At 36.5% G+C, this 17,299-nt stretch overlaps 1 protein-coding gene across 1 annotated transcript; it reads right to left on the bottom strand.

Annotated features, from left to right (window-relative positions):
* Window positions 1–638: 638 nt before the first annotated feature.
* Window positions 639–3,066, bottom strand: LOC131246237 (putative E3 ubiquitin-protein ligase RING1a). Its single transcript, XM_058246162.1, has 6 exons — window positions 2,744–3,066; window positions 2,590–2,675; window positions 2,292–2,446; window positions 1,666–1,715; window positions 1,459–1,533; window positions 639–1,340 (listed from the first exon to the last, which is right to left on the bottom strand). The coding sequence occupies exons 1-6, from the start codon at window positions 2,998–3,000 to the stop codon at window positions 806–808; spliced, it is 1,158 nt and encodes a 385-aa protein (XP_058102145.1). The 5' UTR covers window positions 3,001–3,066; the 3' UTR covers window positions 639–805.
* Between the last annotated feature and the right edge of the window lie 14,233 nt (window positions 3,067–17,299).

Below are 17,299 nucleotides of genomic sequence, written 5' to 3'. Positions count from 1 at the left end.
ATTGGGATGCTCCACATAATGCACCTATAAAACCACGTGTCTGTCACCAAAAACTAAACTGATTAGACAATCCTAACCACCCAAGTTGGTGATATCAAATGAACTGTTACAAGAGAATGGTCAGCAATCCAATAAAAAGCGAAAGCTCACATAACTAAGATTGCAAAAACGGTGGCAATTTTAGCCATGCTCTATCCCACAATTTGGGTGGGTCCACTATTGGCACCAATATGCACAGTGCCGGCACATAACAAAATGCAAAGAGACTCATTTCTACACACACACACACACGAGCTATGTCATGTCCTCCTCATCTTTCAGTTTCTAACAAGTCAGTTGTTAGTATGTAGAGAAGAGATTGCGGATTTGGTTTGATTACGGCACCAGGTTGTGGGTCTGCGGTAGTAATGATGGTATGAATGGGCAATGGACGGTTGTGCTTGCTGATGCCAAGATCACATGGTTGAGATTGCCTTTCACACATGATTGCAACCATCGGATCTCAGCACTGGAAATCGCAACCATCCATCACCTTGTTCATACCAACATCACTACCACAGACCTATCACCCGCTGCCCTAATCCAGCACATATCTGCAATCCCTTCTCTATTAATTAGTAACAATTTGGATAGATTACTTGTGAGGGGTACTGAACAGATCAAACAAGGTAAGTTTTGTTTGAATCTGACTACAAAAACATCCGTTAGATTAAGCAATAATATGTTGAAGACATACATCAAGCAAGAAGTTCAGAAAAAGTTGGAATGGGTTTTAGTCAATGGTCTGATACATGAAATTGCTAATCTAGGTGGGCCGGCCTCTAACGCGAAGGTGAATTGCTCTCGATGCCATGGCCCTCAAGTTGGCTCTGGCAGTGACAAAAGAGCTACTTGGCTGCTCATGCTCATGAGCCCCCCTAAAAGCTTCCATGAACTCTTCCCTCTGCAGCTGAAACGCCAAGGCTGCATCCTCCTCCTGACTTGGGCCCCACCTCATTCTCCTCCTACCAGTATTGCTTGGAAAAGCTGAGGCTGCATCCTCCTCCTCATTCTGGCCCAACCTCACTCTCCTCCTCCTATCGCTGTTACTCTGAAAGGTCGATGCAGCATTCTCCTGATTTGTGCTCCACCTTGTTCTCCTTCTGCTGCTGTTACTGTTTGTAGTGCTTGAATCCAGATTTGAATGTCGTATGTTATTGCCACCATTTTTTGGGCTTCTGTTCTTGGTTTCCTGGTTATGTCTTGCTGCTGCTGCCACCTTCTTTGCTTCAACCTCCTCTGGAAACAGAAGTTGTATGGTGTTCCAAAGCACCGTATTTACTGTGCACGATCTCCCATTGCTGCAAATCAACATTGGAACACAAATAAAATTGCATTCTAAGAATAAAAGCATCTCTTTAAAATACTCAAAATTCTAATGGATATAATATGGATCATGGGCTAAGCTTCTTTCTTAACCTGATTAGCTGCCTGCACTTTGGACATCGCTTCCCACATTTATCAGCAGCAGATTTCAAGCATTTCTTGCAGAAGCTACAAAAAATTTCATGATTGCCATCAAAATTATAAAAGAGAAAAACGAAAGGAAAATCAGAAAATCCATGGATCTACTCAAGTAAAAAAATAATAATAATAACTGTACAGCACTCAGGATACCAAAGATACCTGTGCCCACAACTGGTAGTGCTGGGTTCGAAGCAAATTTCCAAACAAATCTGCAGAACAGACCCAAATATAGAACAAACTCAAATTCAATTTGATTTAATAATGAAACCAAGATCATTTTGGGCGGATATAGTAAATGAGCTATGGCGATCTCCATCTCATGGATGATATGCACTCCTGGATATTGTGAATAAGCCAAATTGAAATCCAGGCGGACTAAATGAGAAAATGGGAACCTGCCTACAGCATTTCTGGAGCCACTCAAATACTTAAAGTCTCCTTTCGATGTTCAATCCAATTGAACTGTAATAATTCACTTAAATAATGCGTAAATATCCAAAAAAAAAAAAAAGAAGAAAAAAGAGTGGCTCTTCTTGGCTCATGATGGGTGAGAAACACCCAAATTGCAATTCCTTATAATTTCAAGTCCAACTAGAAACACACTGAATTGCGATTAGGCGTTTGGTTGCCTTAATGAACTTAAACAGAATCACTCTCAGTTTGGCCTGTATAATGATTTGAATGAATTACAAATGAGTTGAATTGAGCATCCAATTGCAACCTCAACAAATCATTGGTTTGTGTAGACATCCAAACAGGCCCATAATCATGAAAGAGGTCTTTACCGCACATGAAAGCTCTTCCCTCAGTCGATCCATACACAGAATGGTAGAACCTGAACAAGAAATACCAGCCTCTGCAGGCATAGATTCATCGTCTCCTTCTTGCTTCTTCTTCTCTTCAATCATGACAGCCTCCGCAACCTTCTTCTCTGCACCATCTGCCCGTCCAAAAGCCAGTAAATAAAAAATCAATCAAGACCCATTTCCTGAAAATCATCAAAGATCTGAAATCCCCAATCAGAGAAGAAGAATAAAGATAAAATTCAAAGGAAAAAAAGGAAAGGAAAGGGGTAAAAAATGCCTTCTAGGCTGGTCTCGGCATGGTCGAGGTTGATCACTCCAATGACGGGGATTGAAGGCAGATTTTGTTGCGGAGATCTACGTTTTCTGGAAACAGAAATGGTCAGTCGGAAATCACATGAAAGGACAAAGAAGTAGGAGTCATAGATTCTTACCTTCTTGAATTTGTAGGCGGCGGAGTCTTAAACTGCAGACTGGGGCGTTTCTTATGTTTAGATTCTCTTTCTGGGGTGTCTTCGACGACGAGGCTGGCAAGCAAAAGGGCTTCTTCATCCCAACCGGCCATGGCGGCCGCAGATAGGAATCTTGGGCTGAGAAAACTGTCCTTGTTTTCCACATTTTCGATCCTGATTGATTCTTTGGTTGTGTGTTTTGGATTCTGTGGGCTTTGGTATTCATCTTCTCTTGCCATTTTTCGTGGTTGGATTGGGGAAATGGTTGGATTGGGGGTGGGGAGAGAGAGACGACGACGTTATGATACAACGGTCAATTTTTTTGAAATTAGTGTTGTATCATCGTCCCTAACGGCTATAATTTCGAAAGTCGTTGTGGTAGGACGCGGATTAGCTCCTGACAGATTGAGTAACCACACTAGCTACTGAAGTGACGCCACTAAGCCTTGTGGGCCCCACCACGATTTATGTGTTGTATCCACACCGTCCATCCATTTGAAGAGATTATTTTACGGTATAAGCCAAAGAATGAGGCAGATCCAAAGCTCGATTGAATCCCACCACAGAAAACAGTGGGGAGAGTAACGCCCACCGTTGAAACCTTCTCACGTCCACCGCGATGTTTATTTGAGATATAACCTGTTAATAAGTCAACACAGGGAAAACATTAATATCACAATATCATCTTGATCGAAAACTTCCTAAGCCCCTAAAAGTTTTTAATAACGGTGGGCGTCACACTTCCCACTGTTTTCTGTGGTGGGGTCCACTCGAGCTTTGTGTCTGATTTATTCTTTGGCTCATCCACTAAAATGATCTACCCAAATGGATGGACGGTGTGGATACAACACACACATATCATAGTGGGCCCACAAAACTTGTTGACGTCACTTCAAAACCAGTGAGTACGTGTACCACAACGGGAGCGGATTCGATACTGAACGCTTCAGTAGCCTTTTGGCTACTGAAGTGATGCGGCAAAACGCCATTGGTTACCAATGGCATGTTCCCTTGGAATAAATGCTACTCCGTTAGATCCGTTAACGGAATTTTCTCCCTTACCGCCGTGCACCCACTCGGCCAAGAAAACGGATTGTCACACTAAGTATATTCAGTTGAGTCCATGTGAATTTGTGTGATTTATCCTGCCTTTCATTTTATTTTATTTTTTACATCTAATTTGGGCTATGAGCCTAAAATTGAAGCCTATAAAAATCTCAAGTGGACAATACCATGGGAAACTGTGGAAATAATGATATCCACCATTGAAACCTTTCCAAGCCCCACATCGATGTTTATTTTTCATCCAAACTATTCAAAGGATCAAAAAACATACATGAAGGTAAAAAAAACAAATATAATCTTGATTCGAAACTACCGTGGCCCTTAAGAATTTTTCAACGGTATAAATTCAATTCACACTGTGTGGCGTCCAAACTGTGCAGTAAATGCCTGCTGCCAGGAAAATGGGACACGCACAAATTGCCTTGTCCATAAGTCGAAGTGAGGACACCACGAGGGGATCCAGACTGTGGGGCCCATCTTGATGTATATTCCTTACTATGGGGCCTACCTTGATCACAAACTTACTGGGTTGAAGACCCTTCTACATTGCCACAAGGCTTCAGTGGGATCCCGACTGTGGGGCCCATCTTGATGTATATTCATTACACCCATGCCTTCTATCAGTTTTGAAAGGTCATTTTAGGAATTGATCCCAAAAATGAAGCAGATACAAATCTCAGGTGGACCCCATAGAGTTTACTCAGTATGCAATCTGCTTTCCTTGGCCACATACCAGTAAACTCCATTTTCAGGTATTTTTTTTTATTTTTTTCTTCACTCTCTCTCAGTATTCTTACCACCCACCTTGCATCCTAATCTCCATCCACTGATCACTATATTGCTTTTATTTCTTTCGATTGAGGCTCTCGACGACACCCACCTATTGTCTCGTCCGTGTGATACACGAGAGGGGACCCCATTTATGTTGATGATTCAACTCTTGCCAACCAATGATGGGATGCATTAGATTACATTATCTTGGGTATGCAATGTTTGCACCTAAACTAAAAAACATTGTTCCTCTTAAGTGGGATCCATTCATTTACAATGTGGTTTTTTTCCTTTTTTCTTTTCTGGCCCTTTTCTTAATGTAGATATAGGTTGAAGGTAAGCAAATGGAAGCTTTAAAACTAGCGAAATGCCTGTGGTGCAACCTGCACAATAGAAAAGGGAGCAATTTCAGCCCTTTCAAACATGTCAATGGCACAAAAATACACCACAAAATCCAAGCACGACCTACACAATAGAGAAGGGAGCAATTTCAGCCCTTTCGACGGGTACAATAGAGAACGGAGCAATTTCAACCCTTTCAAACACATCAATGGCACAAAAATACACCAAAAAATCCAAGCGCGACCTACACAATAGAGAAGGGAGCAATTTCAGCCCTTTCGACGGGTACAATAGAGAATGGAGCAATTTCAACCCTTTCAAACACATCAATGGCACAAGAACACATCGCAAAAGCACAAATAAAAGCAGTTGTTCTTTCTTCTATGCAATCTGCTTTCCTTGGCCACATACCAGTAAACTCCATTTTCAGGTATTTTTTTTTATTTTTTTCTTCACTCTCTCTCAGTATTCTTACCACCCACCTTGCATCCTAATCTCCATCCACTGATCACTATATTGCTTTTATTTCTTTCGATTGAGGCTCTCGACGACACCCACCTATTGTCTCGTCCGTGTGATACACGAGAGGGGACCCCATTTATGTTGATGATTCAACTCTTGCCAACCAATGATGGGATGCATTAGATTACATTATCTTGGGTATGCAATGTTTGCACCTAAACTAAAAAACATTGTTCCTCTTAAGTGGGTTGATTTGATTGTCCACATTTTTCAAAGCAACATAGTGGACAATCTCTCCATCTGCCTAATGGCTAGAGAGAAATCCACGTGCAAGTAACTGCCACATGGGCTTATGAATACTCGTTTGTTCATGCCATTTTAGCATGTAGACCCACCAAATAATATAACTGGACTGTCCATCAGGTTCTTTCAAACATGTCAATGGCACAAAAATACACCAAAAAATCCAAGCGCGACCTACACAATAGAGAAGGGAGCAATTTCAGCCCTTTCGACGGGTACAATAGAGAATGGAGCAATTTCAACCCTTTCAAACACATCAATGGCACAAGAACACATCGCAAAAGCACAAATAAAAGCAGTTGTTCTTTATTATAGCACCTTATTATAAATAGATATATAAAAAAAAAAGTCTTTGCTGTATTCCACTCAGATACATAAACAATCTACATTCTTCAACATTAAATCTACATGTACAAAAAATTCACTTCCATTCCACAATTGACACATAGGAAAAAAATTGAACAATAATAGTAATAATAATCCATGTTCTTTCCACACTAGTCTATCTATATATAATACCAAACATTCGAGGTGGGCATTAAAAAAATTAAAAAAAAAAAAACGAAAAAAAAACCGAGGCCACGCCTACTATCTAGCAAAAGAAAATGCAGGAAAAAAAAGGAAATAAAAAAAAAGGAGCAATCTATCCAACCATTTAGACTGGCATAAAAAAGAAAAAAGGAGGAGACACCATGCCTATCATTTATTTACCCAAAAAAAAAAAACATCTATCCAATTATTCGGGTAGGCGCAAAAAAAAAAAAAAAAAAAAAAAAAAAAAACCAGAGCCACACCTATCATATATATCCAACGAAAAAAACTGCACAAAAAGAGTCATCCATCCAACGATTTTGATGCGCGCAAATAAAAAAACTGGGGCCACGGAAGTTCCATATATATATATTGCTCATAAATGAATGTCATTGTCATGCGTAACAAAATTCACACTTAAATGAATAAGATATCGTGCAATTTCTAAATTGATAAGGTTTATTCAATATCATGGGAGTTAGAAATTTTTAATTTTACCTGGCTAACCATGACGTTTCCTTGAAATGAGTCTTGACATAAATGTAATAATAGAGGGTTGCTTGAGTGAATTGTTGGTATAAGTTGATGTTTGGTTAGTAGTCAGAAGTAACCAAAGGAACATTCATAAATTCACTAGGGCCACTCTCAGGTATTCTGAGTCTGGTAACATTCAAACTCTAGTAAAGTAAAAACATAATAATGAAAATTCCAATAAGCATAAGTGATGTGAATGTTAAATGTAATATAGCAAGTCAACTACATTAAAACTCATGTTTACCTGATTCCCAATTGTCAAAGGGTTCTGTTGAAACATGCTAACATGAGGTGGTTTGGTACCCGCATTGAGTGTAGCCCACCACCGTATTATGACCATGTCTTACATGGGATCCACTTGATAATTCAAAAGGACTCGCCACTGTAACATGTGATCCTTAATAAAGAAAAAGAAAAGAAATTTAAACAATAATAACATATGATATAACAAGCTTTAGTAAATATATTTTCTATAATACCTGATTGAAATGATGTAATTGGAGGATTGTAAATATATAATGTGAAGGCTGAAACAAAAAATGGTGCATGATGTTTGGTGCTTGGGCCATTTCCCGTCTCTTTCGATTTTCTTGTAGTTGCATAGATTCATGTTGGGATCTTTTTTTCTTTTATTTTATCTAGCGGATTTTTATACACACGAGAGTTGGCCCCAACTTTAGGTTTTACTTTAATTCCACTTACGGTTTGTGAACTTAGATTATCAACAAAAGTAATATCCTTTTTCCATCGGCTCATGGCATGCATACTTATTATGTAAAGATTCAGTCAGCTGAAAGCATGCACATTCAATATCTACACTTTTATCAATAAATTGAGATAACCTTAGTGGAGGTTCCTTGATCCGTTTCATACATTCTATCACTACATCATGAAATTTATCTACATATCTATCAGCTACTTTCAAAACCTCGTCATGTTCCCCAACCATTGCCGCAATTTTAAGAAGCTTGCGAGATAAATATTGGTACTGCTTGCCTAAAGTAACATTAGGCTCGACTTGTATTCTTGAACCATTATGATCTTTAGGAACACCTACTTTTGTATCTCTTTGTCATCTCTTCAAAACATAATGAGGATGAAGTACATTTATATTATAATAATCTAAAACTTTCAATGCATAACTACATAAGATTCCCACGAACCCAAACTTTTTACAACTACATGTCACTGAACTGTCTAATGAATCAAATTTAACAGTCTGTCCTTCATCTCCGTTCTTATAAATAACTTGAAACTCTGTAACTATGTCAAACTCACCACATTTATAAATTGCAGCATTAAGAATTTTCTTATACTCATTTTGAAATATCTCAAATACTTCTGGGGTATACACTTTTGCCGCTTCCTTTAACATATTTACATCAACAAACATTACAAGGGTACTTTGCCTCATTCTGAAATCAGCCATGAATTCCTGGTATCGTCGATCAGCCATCACCCGTTCATATTGAGTAAAGAAACGTAAGAGATTATGTTTAGATTTCAAATATTTTTTTAATAGACTATTCATGCTCTCACTTCATTGAGTACTCTTCATATCAGCACAAAATGTATTCCGTCCATAAACCAAAGCCCATTTTTCTCTCACTTTAAACAAATCATGTAGCCACTTATTTTGCACTAAATCATACTTCTTAAGCATAGCATTTTATCCAGTTATAAAATCTTCTTCCCTCTCACAATTATATACACACTTATCGAAATCAATTTCAAAGCCTTTTGAACCTTTAAATAGATAGTTAAGGTGTTTGGCAACATTTTGGTAAATATGACATATACACAAACGATGATATGATTCTGGCATCATTGAAGCTTCACATTAGCCATTGCAGCATCTTGATTTGTTAGAATTGTTATTGGTTGTTTTTCAGACATAGCACTTAAAAATGTTTGAAACAACCATTTGAAAGATTCAATCGTTTTATCGTATAGTAAGGCCGCGCCAAATATTATAATTTTCTTATAATGATTTACCCCAATAAATGGGGCAAATGGCTGTCCATAATTATTTACTCTATATGTGGTATCAAAGCAAACAACATCCCCAAAAATGCTATAGTCAATTATTGAATTTGCATCTGCCCAAAACATATTCATAATCTGATCATTTTCATCTACTTATATTGCGTAAAAGAAAGATGAATCCTCTAGTTGTATTTTCTGAAAGTATTCTACAATAGCTCCTGCATCACCCTTTTCCATTGTTTTCATTCACTTTTTTCGTAAATAATTTTTATAATCAATGGGTAGGAAACCCAAATTTTCCCGACCACCATATTGTTTACTTAGATAATCTATAGTTGCTTTAGGTGTTATTCCTGAATCATTCGACATATCAGCTTCAGCTTTTTGTACGTCAGTCAAGCCTCTTTGTGATCTTAACATATGTACCTTTGATGGTGAAACAACCTCATGGTTATGCTCCGCCACAAAGCCGGTCACACAATATTTTTCATTTGCTTGAAGCTTCAAACTCATGCTTTCTTGACATTCAGTTCTTGTAATTGGACAATTAAACTTCGGTTGATTGATTTGGTTCTTTTCATATTTTTGACCTTCTTCAGAACAACAAAATCTTCTTTGAAGTATGACTCCATCATCTAATTTTCTTACTCAATCCTTTCAAACACTGAATCCTATCTTCTCAGCATAACTATTGTAATACTCATATGTACTCTCTTCAGAAATGAACTCTATTCCTACTTTTAGTTCTTCATCAAACTTTTTATATGCATTGACTGGTACATCTTCTCCTGCTTCTTGATCCTCTATTTGCTTGCTTACTTCTTGATTATATATTTCAACATCAAATTCTAACCTCCAACATGGTTGAAAAAATAATTGACTTTTAAAAGCGTTATCATCCATTTCACTACCTACAAAAGTAAAAATTAATAAATAGAGTAAAGTTAGAATTATTCAAACGCTAACCCAAATAAATAGAAATCATATTTTTTTTTAGATTTATCGAACCTTAGGTTAGTTAAATTTCAAGAGATGAATATCCATCTCTTAAAATTTAAACATAGTTGGAGTTTCTCATTTGCAGGTGCATGGGTCATAAGTGCAGTTAGATCCGCATTTGTAGCCTCCATTCTCAAATCAACCATTCATCTTAGACCCTTCAAGGTATCCCTTCTGAGGAGCGACCCTAACAATTATAGTTTCAGTGGTGGTGGTTTCTCCAGAGAAAGAGAAATCAGGATACATCTTGCATCCTCCACAACTAGAGCTGCACTTGCAAGCAGAACCACATCCATAATTTTCGACTAGTGCAGGCTTATGCTTGTTGGTGTCTAAGCCTAAGCCAACAGTGAATTGCCTATTCCAACCATTAAGGCATCACTGCAATTGGGGCTTGGCCCTACTTTTTTTAAAAAAAATTGTAATTTCTTTGAGGTTATGTTTAGTTGCACCAACTATCAGGAATTCTCATGATATTTTGAACCAAATTTGACATATTGATCGCAAAATATCTAAAATTTCATGACAGCTTGAAGACAGATTAATGGCTTGAGTGATTTCATCTTTGTTTTTTTTTTGTGTTTTTTTTTTATTTCTTAATTTAAATTCTTTTAGTTCCATTGCATTTTTGAATGGTTGGTGTAAAGCATGTCATCAATCCATCACCTTAGATTGAATGGAGATAACATCTCAAGATGAATATTGACACACTAATTAAGCAATTGCAATTGATATGTTATCTTTACAAACCTTTCATGTTTCATAAAGATAACAGGACAATAATTTAAATGGTCCGAAGTATCCTAATGTTATAAATTTTCAGACATAATTCATTCACAATAGAGCTTAAATATGTTGCAAATAAACTAAAATATCAAGAAAAATATGAGGATAAGACATATACATGATCCACCTCCATCCATTGCACTTCACACCGCTTCTTCTACAGTAGTTGAAGAGGCGAGCTTTGCTAGACCCACACGTGTGTATAAGTCATACGCCACCATGAATGCCAACGTGTCATGCAGATGAGATATCCAAGCCATCCATCATGTGGACCTCACAGTGCAAATGCTACTTATGAAAGATAAGGGTCCTCGCTCCATTCAGTAGGTGTTTCTGGATATTAGAAAATTGGACGGCTTAAAATACTCTACGGATTTTAAAACCTAGCATTTTCTGTTACTTGCGATCCACATGAATAGTGCAAGGACCTGATTTTTGGTATGGTGTATCTTAAAAATTCTAATGGATGGCTTGGATGCTGCACCTGTCTGCCACACTGGCATATGTGGTCGCGTGTGTAGTAAGTGATTTGTAAAGTTGCGTGGACTTCGCAAAGTCTATCTTCTTCTCCTCTCCTTCAAAACCCAAATACCCTTTCGACGATTCTTCTCAGTAATCATCAGAACTGAAATTTGAAATTCAGTTCAGACCGAGCACTCACACGTACCTGATTTGGACGCACGGCAGAGGTGGGTGGGTGGTGATTAGGATGCAAGGCGGGTTTGCGTTGTTGGAAGACTGGATCCAGGGGAAGATAATGAGGATGTTATGAAGTGGGTAATGTTGATGGCAAGAAGTAGAGAGAGAGAGAGAGGTTGATGGCAAGAAGCAGCGAGAAAGAAGAAAAAAAAACATGAAAAATGAAGTTTACCTGTGCGTGGCCGAGTGCGTTCACGGCCTAAATGGAAAAACACCCGCTAACGGATCTCCTTTGGAAGAGCATTTATTGGAGGAGGAAACAGCCGATTGGTATCACCAATGCGATTTTGCCACGTCACTTCAGTAACCTTTTGTCTACTGAAGCAGTCATTATCCAATCCGCTCCCCCTGTGCCATACCCCACACACAGCTGAGATTCCAAACTTTCACAGCTTTGGAAAATCTGCTTCTATAAATTCAGAGGTGGATTTACAGCTAAAGGCGGTCTCTGTGCTGGGATGCTGGGTGGGACCCACCTAGATGTTTGTGAGCAATCCACACCATCCATCCATTTTGGGAGCTTGTTTTAGTAACTAAAAAAGAGGTGGATCCAAAACTCAAGTGGGCCGCACGAGAATGAAAACCGGGAGAAGAGTTTTTTACAAAACTCAAGTGGGCTATATAAACCTTCTGTTGTATAGTCGTGCTATCATATTTTACCTATTTTTATTTGGTATCAGAGTGGTAGCTCTTGAAAGGATTAACTGTCTTGAGTAGATTCAATAGACTTAATAATGATATCTACCTAAGAGGGGTGTAATGTCATATGATCACCTTATTTTAACAGGTCTAATTATGCCTATTAGAAGGCTAGTATGAGAGTCTTTTTAAGATCCCCTGAACTTATGATTTAAACTATTGTCAAACAAGTTTAAATGATGCCCATAAAACAAGTTGTAATTGATGGTAGAACTTTTAACGCTTCTAAAGATAAATCTCAATGTAGTGCCGATGAGAGAGCACGGTATACCTAAGATACTAAAGCTCTCAATGCTATTTACTATGCAGTTTTTCTTAATAAAATTAAATATATTTGCACGTGTAAAATGGGTAGGGAAGCGTGAGACATATTAAAAGTCTTCTACAAGGGAAATAACACAATAAAAAGAACAAAGCTTCAACTCTTAATAACATATTTCGAAAATATTAGAATGGAAGGCTCTAGAACTTTCATAGAGTTTTATCTTAAACTTAATGATATTTGTAACTCCATGTGGGGTTTAGGATAGAAGATTCATGATGATCATATATGTAGAAAAGTATTTAAATCCCTTCCGGATAGGTTCACTCCCAAGATAACCTCGATAAAAGAGTTTATGAATATAAATGAAATGAATGTAGAAGAATTCTTAAATGTTTCATAAACATATGAATTACACTTTAAGGCCATCTATAGATCAAAGAAGTTAACTTTCCTTAAAACATCTCATATGCATTCACATATACATGAGATTATTAAATTAGATAGCGATTGTGATGATGATGATGTGGATGAAGATTTTAAAAGAAATTTCAAGAAATTTCTCAAATTCAAATTAAATAGAGAGAATAGTTGTGACAAAAGAGACAAGGTTAAAAATCGTAAAAGTAAATATGTTAAACAACCTAAGCAAGTCCAGTGTTACAACCCTGAGAGTTATGGACATATTGCCATTAATTGCCTCAACAAAGTGAGATATAAAGGTAAGGTTGTGACGACAATATGGGATGATACGGAGGAGTCCAAATCTTATTCATGAGACTCCTTTAGTGATGAAGGCATTAGCCACTTATATGTTTTAATGGCCTTCACCATGGTGTCCCTCCCTAAATCTTTGGGAGACATAACACCTCATATAGGTGACTTTAGAAGGTTTATTTGTATTGAATTGTTATATCAGATAATTAAAGCTCTCTTTTTTTTAAAAAAAAAAAAAACCCAATAATTAAACCTGAGGATTCTAAACCTGTTAGTGTGAGCACCATAGGCAAATTAGAGGACCTAGCATCATCTTGTGCTTAATATGGATATTCGAGGATTTTTGCCCTCATTTGCTTTGATAGTTTAAACTTTAAAGTTATTTAATTTTGGTATCATATGTTTTTAGTTTAGACTATCATTAGTTACTCCTAATTCGATTGGTATATCCTTTGAGTGACCATTATAAGTATGCTCCAAGTTTTAATGTTTATATTCTCTTATTAGTATGTGCTTATAATAACTTATATGACTTATACATTTTATTTCATTTTATAATTTTCTTGTATATTTATGGAATTAACACTTTGTTAAATACTAACAAGGGGGAGGAGGAAGATGAAATCCCATAAAAAAATAAGTTTAATTCTGTTTTGTATGATTAGTTTGTTGTTGCAGGAATTGATGAAGATAGGAGAAATAATTATGGGAGAGTAGTGCAAGTTTACATGTCTTAGTGTGTTTGAGTTGTAAATCATTTATATGTGACATATAATATGTTTTGTTGTTTTTGTATGTCATTGGTATGAATCATGACATTGTCTATGTTAGGTTTTTGTTACATAATTGACAAAGGGGGAGATTGTTAGTGTACTGATTTGTGCACCCTGTTTGTCAATCATGTGGTGTCTATGTGTCATGTAGTCAGTTGAGCCCATGAAAGCTGAAGATCGAAGATACAAGAGGACGTGAAGCATGAGGTGCCTTTGTGACCATAACCGTGACCCAAAACAACCTCTATATGATCCTAACCCTATAGGTAAACCTTATTGATCATTCGTTAGCCTTAAGAGCTCAAGTAGAACATAATAAGTAAGGCTAGAAGAGGTGCTAAGTTATTGTGAAAATATATAAAATAACAATTTTTAAGTAGTCCTCGATCTCATCGATAGGCTGTCGATAGGACTTAATAGAATTGAAGGACCACTCGATCAAATCGAAAAATGAATTCAGCAACCATCAGATAAAATTCTGGATTTTCTCGATGGGATCGACAAAGGGTTCGATCTTATTGAAGAACCTTTAATCTCATCGAAGGCCCTTTCGATCTCATCAATAAAACCGTTAACTGGCCAGTTTATATCCATTGAAAAATGGTTTCTTATAAAAGGGCATTCAGTTCTCAGGCAAAAGAATAGATTTTTGCCATAATAGAAGCTTAGGAGATTCCCCATTCATATCTCACATTCCTAGCCTCTAAATCTATGTGATATAAGTCATCTTCCTTATGATTCATCACTTGAAAGAAGATTCAAAACTCATTGGAGAAGATGAACTTAATCTTCACCTTGTCCAAGCGATTAGACTTGAACTAATAGTCAAATCCTTGTCCATACCCTCTAAAACACTCATCTAGGTGAATCCCCTAGGATTACAATCTTACATTAGTCGTAGGAGATTCACTAAACCTCCTATTACCTTAATCACTTCAAAGGAGTATTTGAAGCATTGATGACGCATTGGCATAAAAAATTGGTGGAGCAAAAAGAGAGCTGATTAAAGCATAAGAGGGCATCGATCAATCAACCCAATATGACACATCAAAGGGATTCAATTTGATAAGTAAGTGTTATTTAGTGAGTTCATACTCTATTTCCTTATGTAAGATTGACGGTAAGAATTTGTAACCCAAACTTGATAGGTTTTTATGTAAGACCAAGACTCTTGTTTAGAGCCGAATTCACCGAACAAGGGTATATACGTGTTAGTCTCCATGGGAGCCTCTGGCAGGAGCAAACATAAGTCCTTAGATTAGGACTAAGGTTATTCGTTAGGTGATAGAAAGCCATCTAAAGTCTCTTGAGGGAGCCTCTTGAAGGAGTGTACGCTAGGTAAGTCCTTACACGGGTGAGTATGTGGTAGGCCCTTATATAGGGCTATAAAGGTTAGAAGTGAACCTAATTTAAAACCTTCGATAGTGAAATCCGGTAGAGTGTGTTTGTCGGAGGTGGAATAGGGAAACCAAACCACTATACATGCTCGTGTTTATGATTGTCATTTGAACAATTTTTTAATTATGTTTAATGTGATTTTTTTGTTGAATTATATGTATGCATGATTAGATGAATGCTAAGATTTGAATATTTATAGCACATCCCACACACATATATACTATCAATTATAAACTATTTATATAATTGACATATATTTAGTAGTATATGTGATTGAACCCTCTATTAGCTTGAAATTTTTAGAGTTAATTACCTTGCTTAGTTAAATTGGTATATTAGTGTAAGTAAACAATTGTGTGTTAAAAGGTATAAATTTATTTAATTCTAATCCCCCCCACCTAGGACATAGCCACCATGTCATTGCTTTTCCGTGCTTTCTTTCATAAATCAAGTGTTAGATCTCCATTCCTTTTCACATGCTTATAAGTAGATTAGATAGGAATGATAATGAAATGTGTGGATTTACATGCAGTGAACTCTATGTGCATGTCTATGTTGATGCATGGATGCACACACACATACGTACCCCTAGTATTCACATGCATACCATGCATGCATGCATTCTTAATTATCGTGAGATGTTTTATTTTGATTTTATCATAAGGTCATTTTTTCCCATTTGACAATTTAGTTTGATTTTATTGGAAGGATTTCAATTTGATGATTTGATATATATATATATATATGTGTATATATATATATATATATATATATATATATATATATATATATATATATATTTGTAATATTTTTTTCTTTTCATTGCTTATTGTCAATACTAGGTGATAATTTATGCCTAAGAGGAGGTTATGATTTTTAATTTTACTTTGGTTTGGTACGATTTTTTCTTTTTTGGGTTGGATTCGATTTGGTTGATGATTTGGTTTGTTAGGAATATTATTTGCTTTGTGGGTTCTTTGTTGGGGAATTTAAATACCTAAAAATTAGGTTGTACACTTGCATGTGAGGAATTATATTGATTAATCCAAGGTGTTTGGTTTTATGTCTAGAATAAGAACGTATGGGGATTTTGGGTTTTAGGGATAGTCATTGTTTAATTGGCATTTTCCCTTAAATGTTTGGAAACTAGTTTCTTCATTTATTGGTTTGAATGGAAATGTTAAAGCCCCATTTAGAATTGAGCTTGTAGCATGTTAATTTTGACTTTATTTTTATTTATTTATTTTTTCATAGTCCATGTTTGATTGCGTTATAGAATTTTTTGCTAGATGAGTGCAAATGTTGAATTTGTACTTTTAGACAATTTGGCTCGATGCAGGTTCTATTGCAATTAGTTTCATTGACACGAACAAAATCTTAGAGTCGTGCAAGTTTGGTTCTATAGTTTAAGCATTTCATTTTCTATAGCCAGTAAAGTTGTTATGTTGTCTGCCTTCATTCTTTCTAAAGAGGGGGTGCAATGATATATGCTTTGTATCGGGGATTCATTTCCACATCTTTGTTTCAGTATAAGGTTTTCATCAATCATAAAAGAGAAAACATTTTGTTGACATTAAGAACACAAAACTCAACATTTTCCACAAGTCATTGCCATGTTTTTGTTAGGTATTATCTTGTCATTATCTTGCAGGTTTAGTTGAACATTGTTTATTTATAGAACATGGCTTGTCACTTATATCTATATATTTTATGGGCTTAAATATTTACTTTAACATCATAGTAAGTTAAGATGTTGATGTAGAGTGGGTCGCAGACACTTTCATGGCCAAGATGGACCAGAGAAGGCCCGATTAGAGGCGAAAGTGATCAGGATCGTTAGAACCCTAAAGTAGGCGTATCTTGTAAATCGGAATACGTTATTCAACCTACCATATATGATTTTGGGGTAGGAGAAGCTACTTTAGCCAACCAATCCTGCTTTTCCAGGTTGCCCATGCCGGATTTGTGAGATTCCATCAGATCCACAGTCGAAAGTCCAATTTAATTTCATTTTTACTATTTATAGTAACTTTTAGTTCAATCATAACTCTTGATCCTTTGAGCTTTAAGAGTCATGCCCAACATGAAAAGGGCTTAGAAAAATTAAGAGAATAACATGGTTAAGCCAAATCGAACACTTAATATTTTTGGCCGAAAACCATGAAGTCCAGTAGAAATCATGACCCTCTATAAATAACTTACTATTTATAG

Source organism: Magnolia sinica, chromosome 5 (genome assembly GCF_029962835.1).
Source record: "Magnolia sinica isolate HGM2019 chromosome 5, MsV1, whole genome shotgun sequence".
Lineage (NCBI taxonomy): Eukaryota > Viridiplantae > Streptophyta > Magnoliopsida > Magnoliales > Magnoliaceae > Magnolia > Magnolia sinica.
Note: the sequence above shows the minus strand (reverse complement) of the source record. Positions and strands in the feature narration are given on the sequence as shown.

Bases quoted from the DNA above. Each gene is read 5' to 3' on its own strand.
- LOC131246237 (XM_058246162.1), bottom strand. From the start codon at position 3,000: ATGGCAAGAGAAGATGAATACCAAAGCCCACAGAATCCAAAACACACA. The intron at 2,676-2,743 runs GTAAGAATCTAT...TTCTGTTTCCAG, and splicing joins CCGCCTACAAATTCAAGAAG to AAAACGTAGATCTCCGCAAC. The intron at 1,341-1,458 runs GTTAAGAAAGAA...GTTGATTTGCAG, and splicing joins AAGTGCAGGCAGCTAATCAG to CAATGGGAGATCGTGCACAG.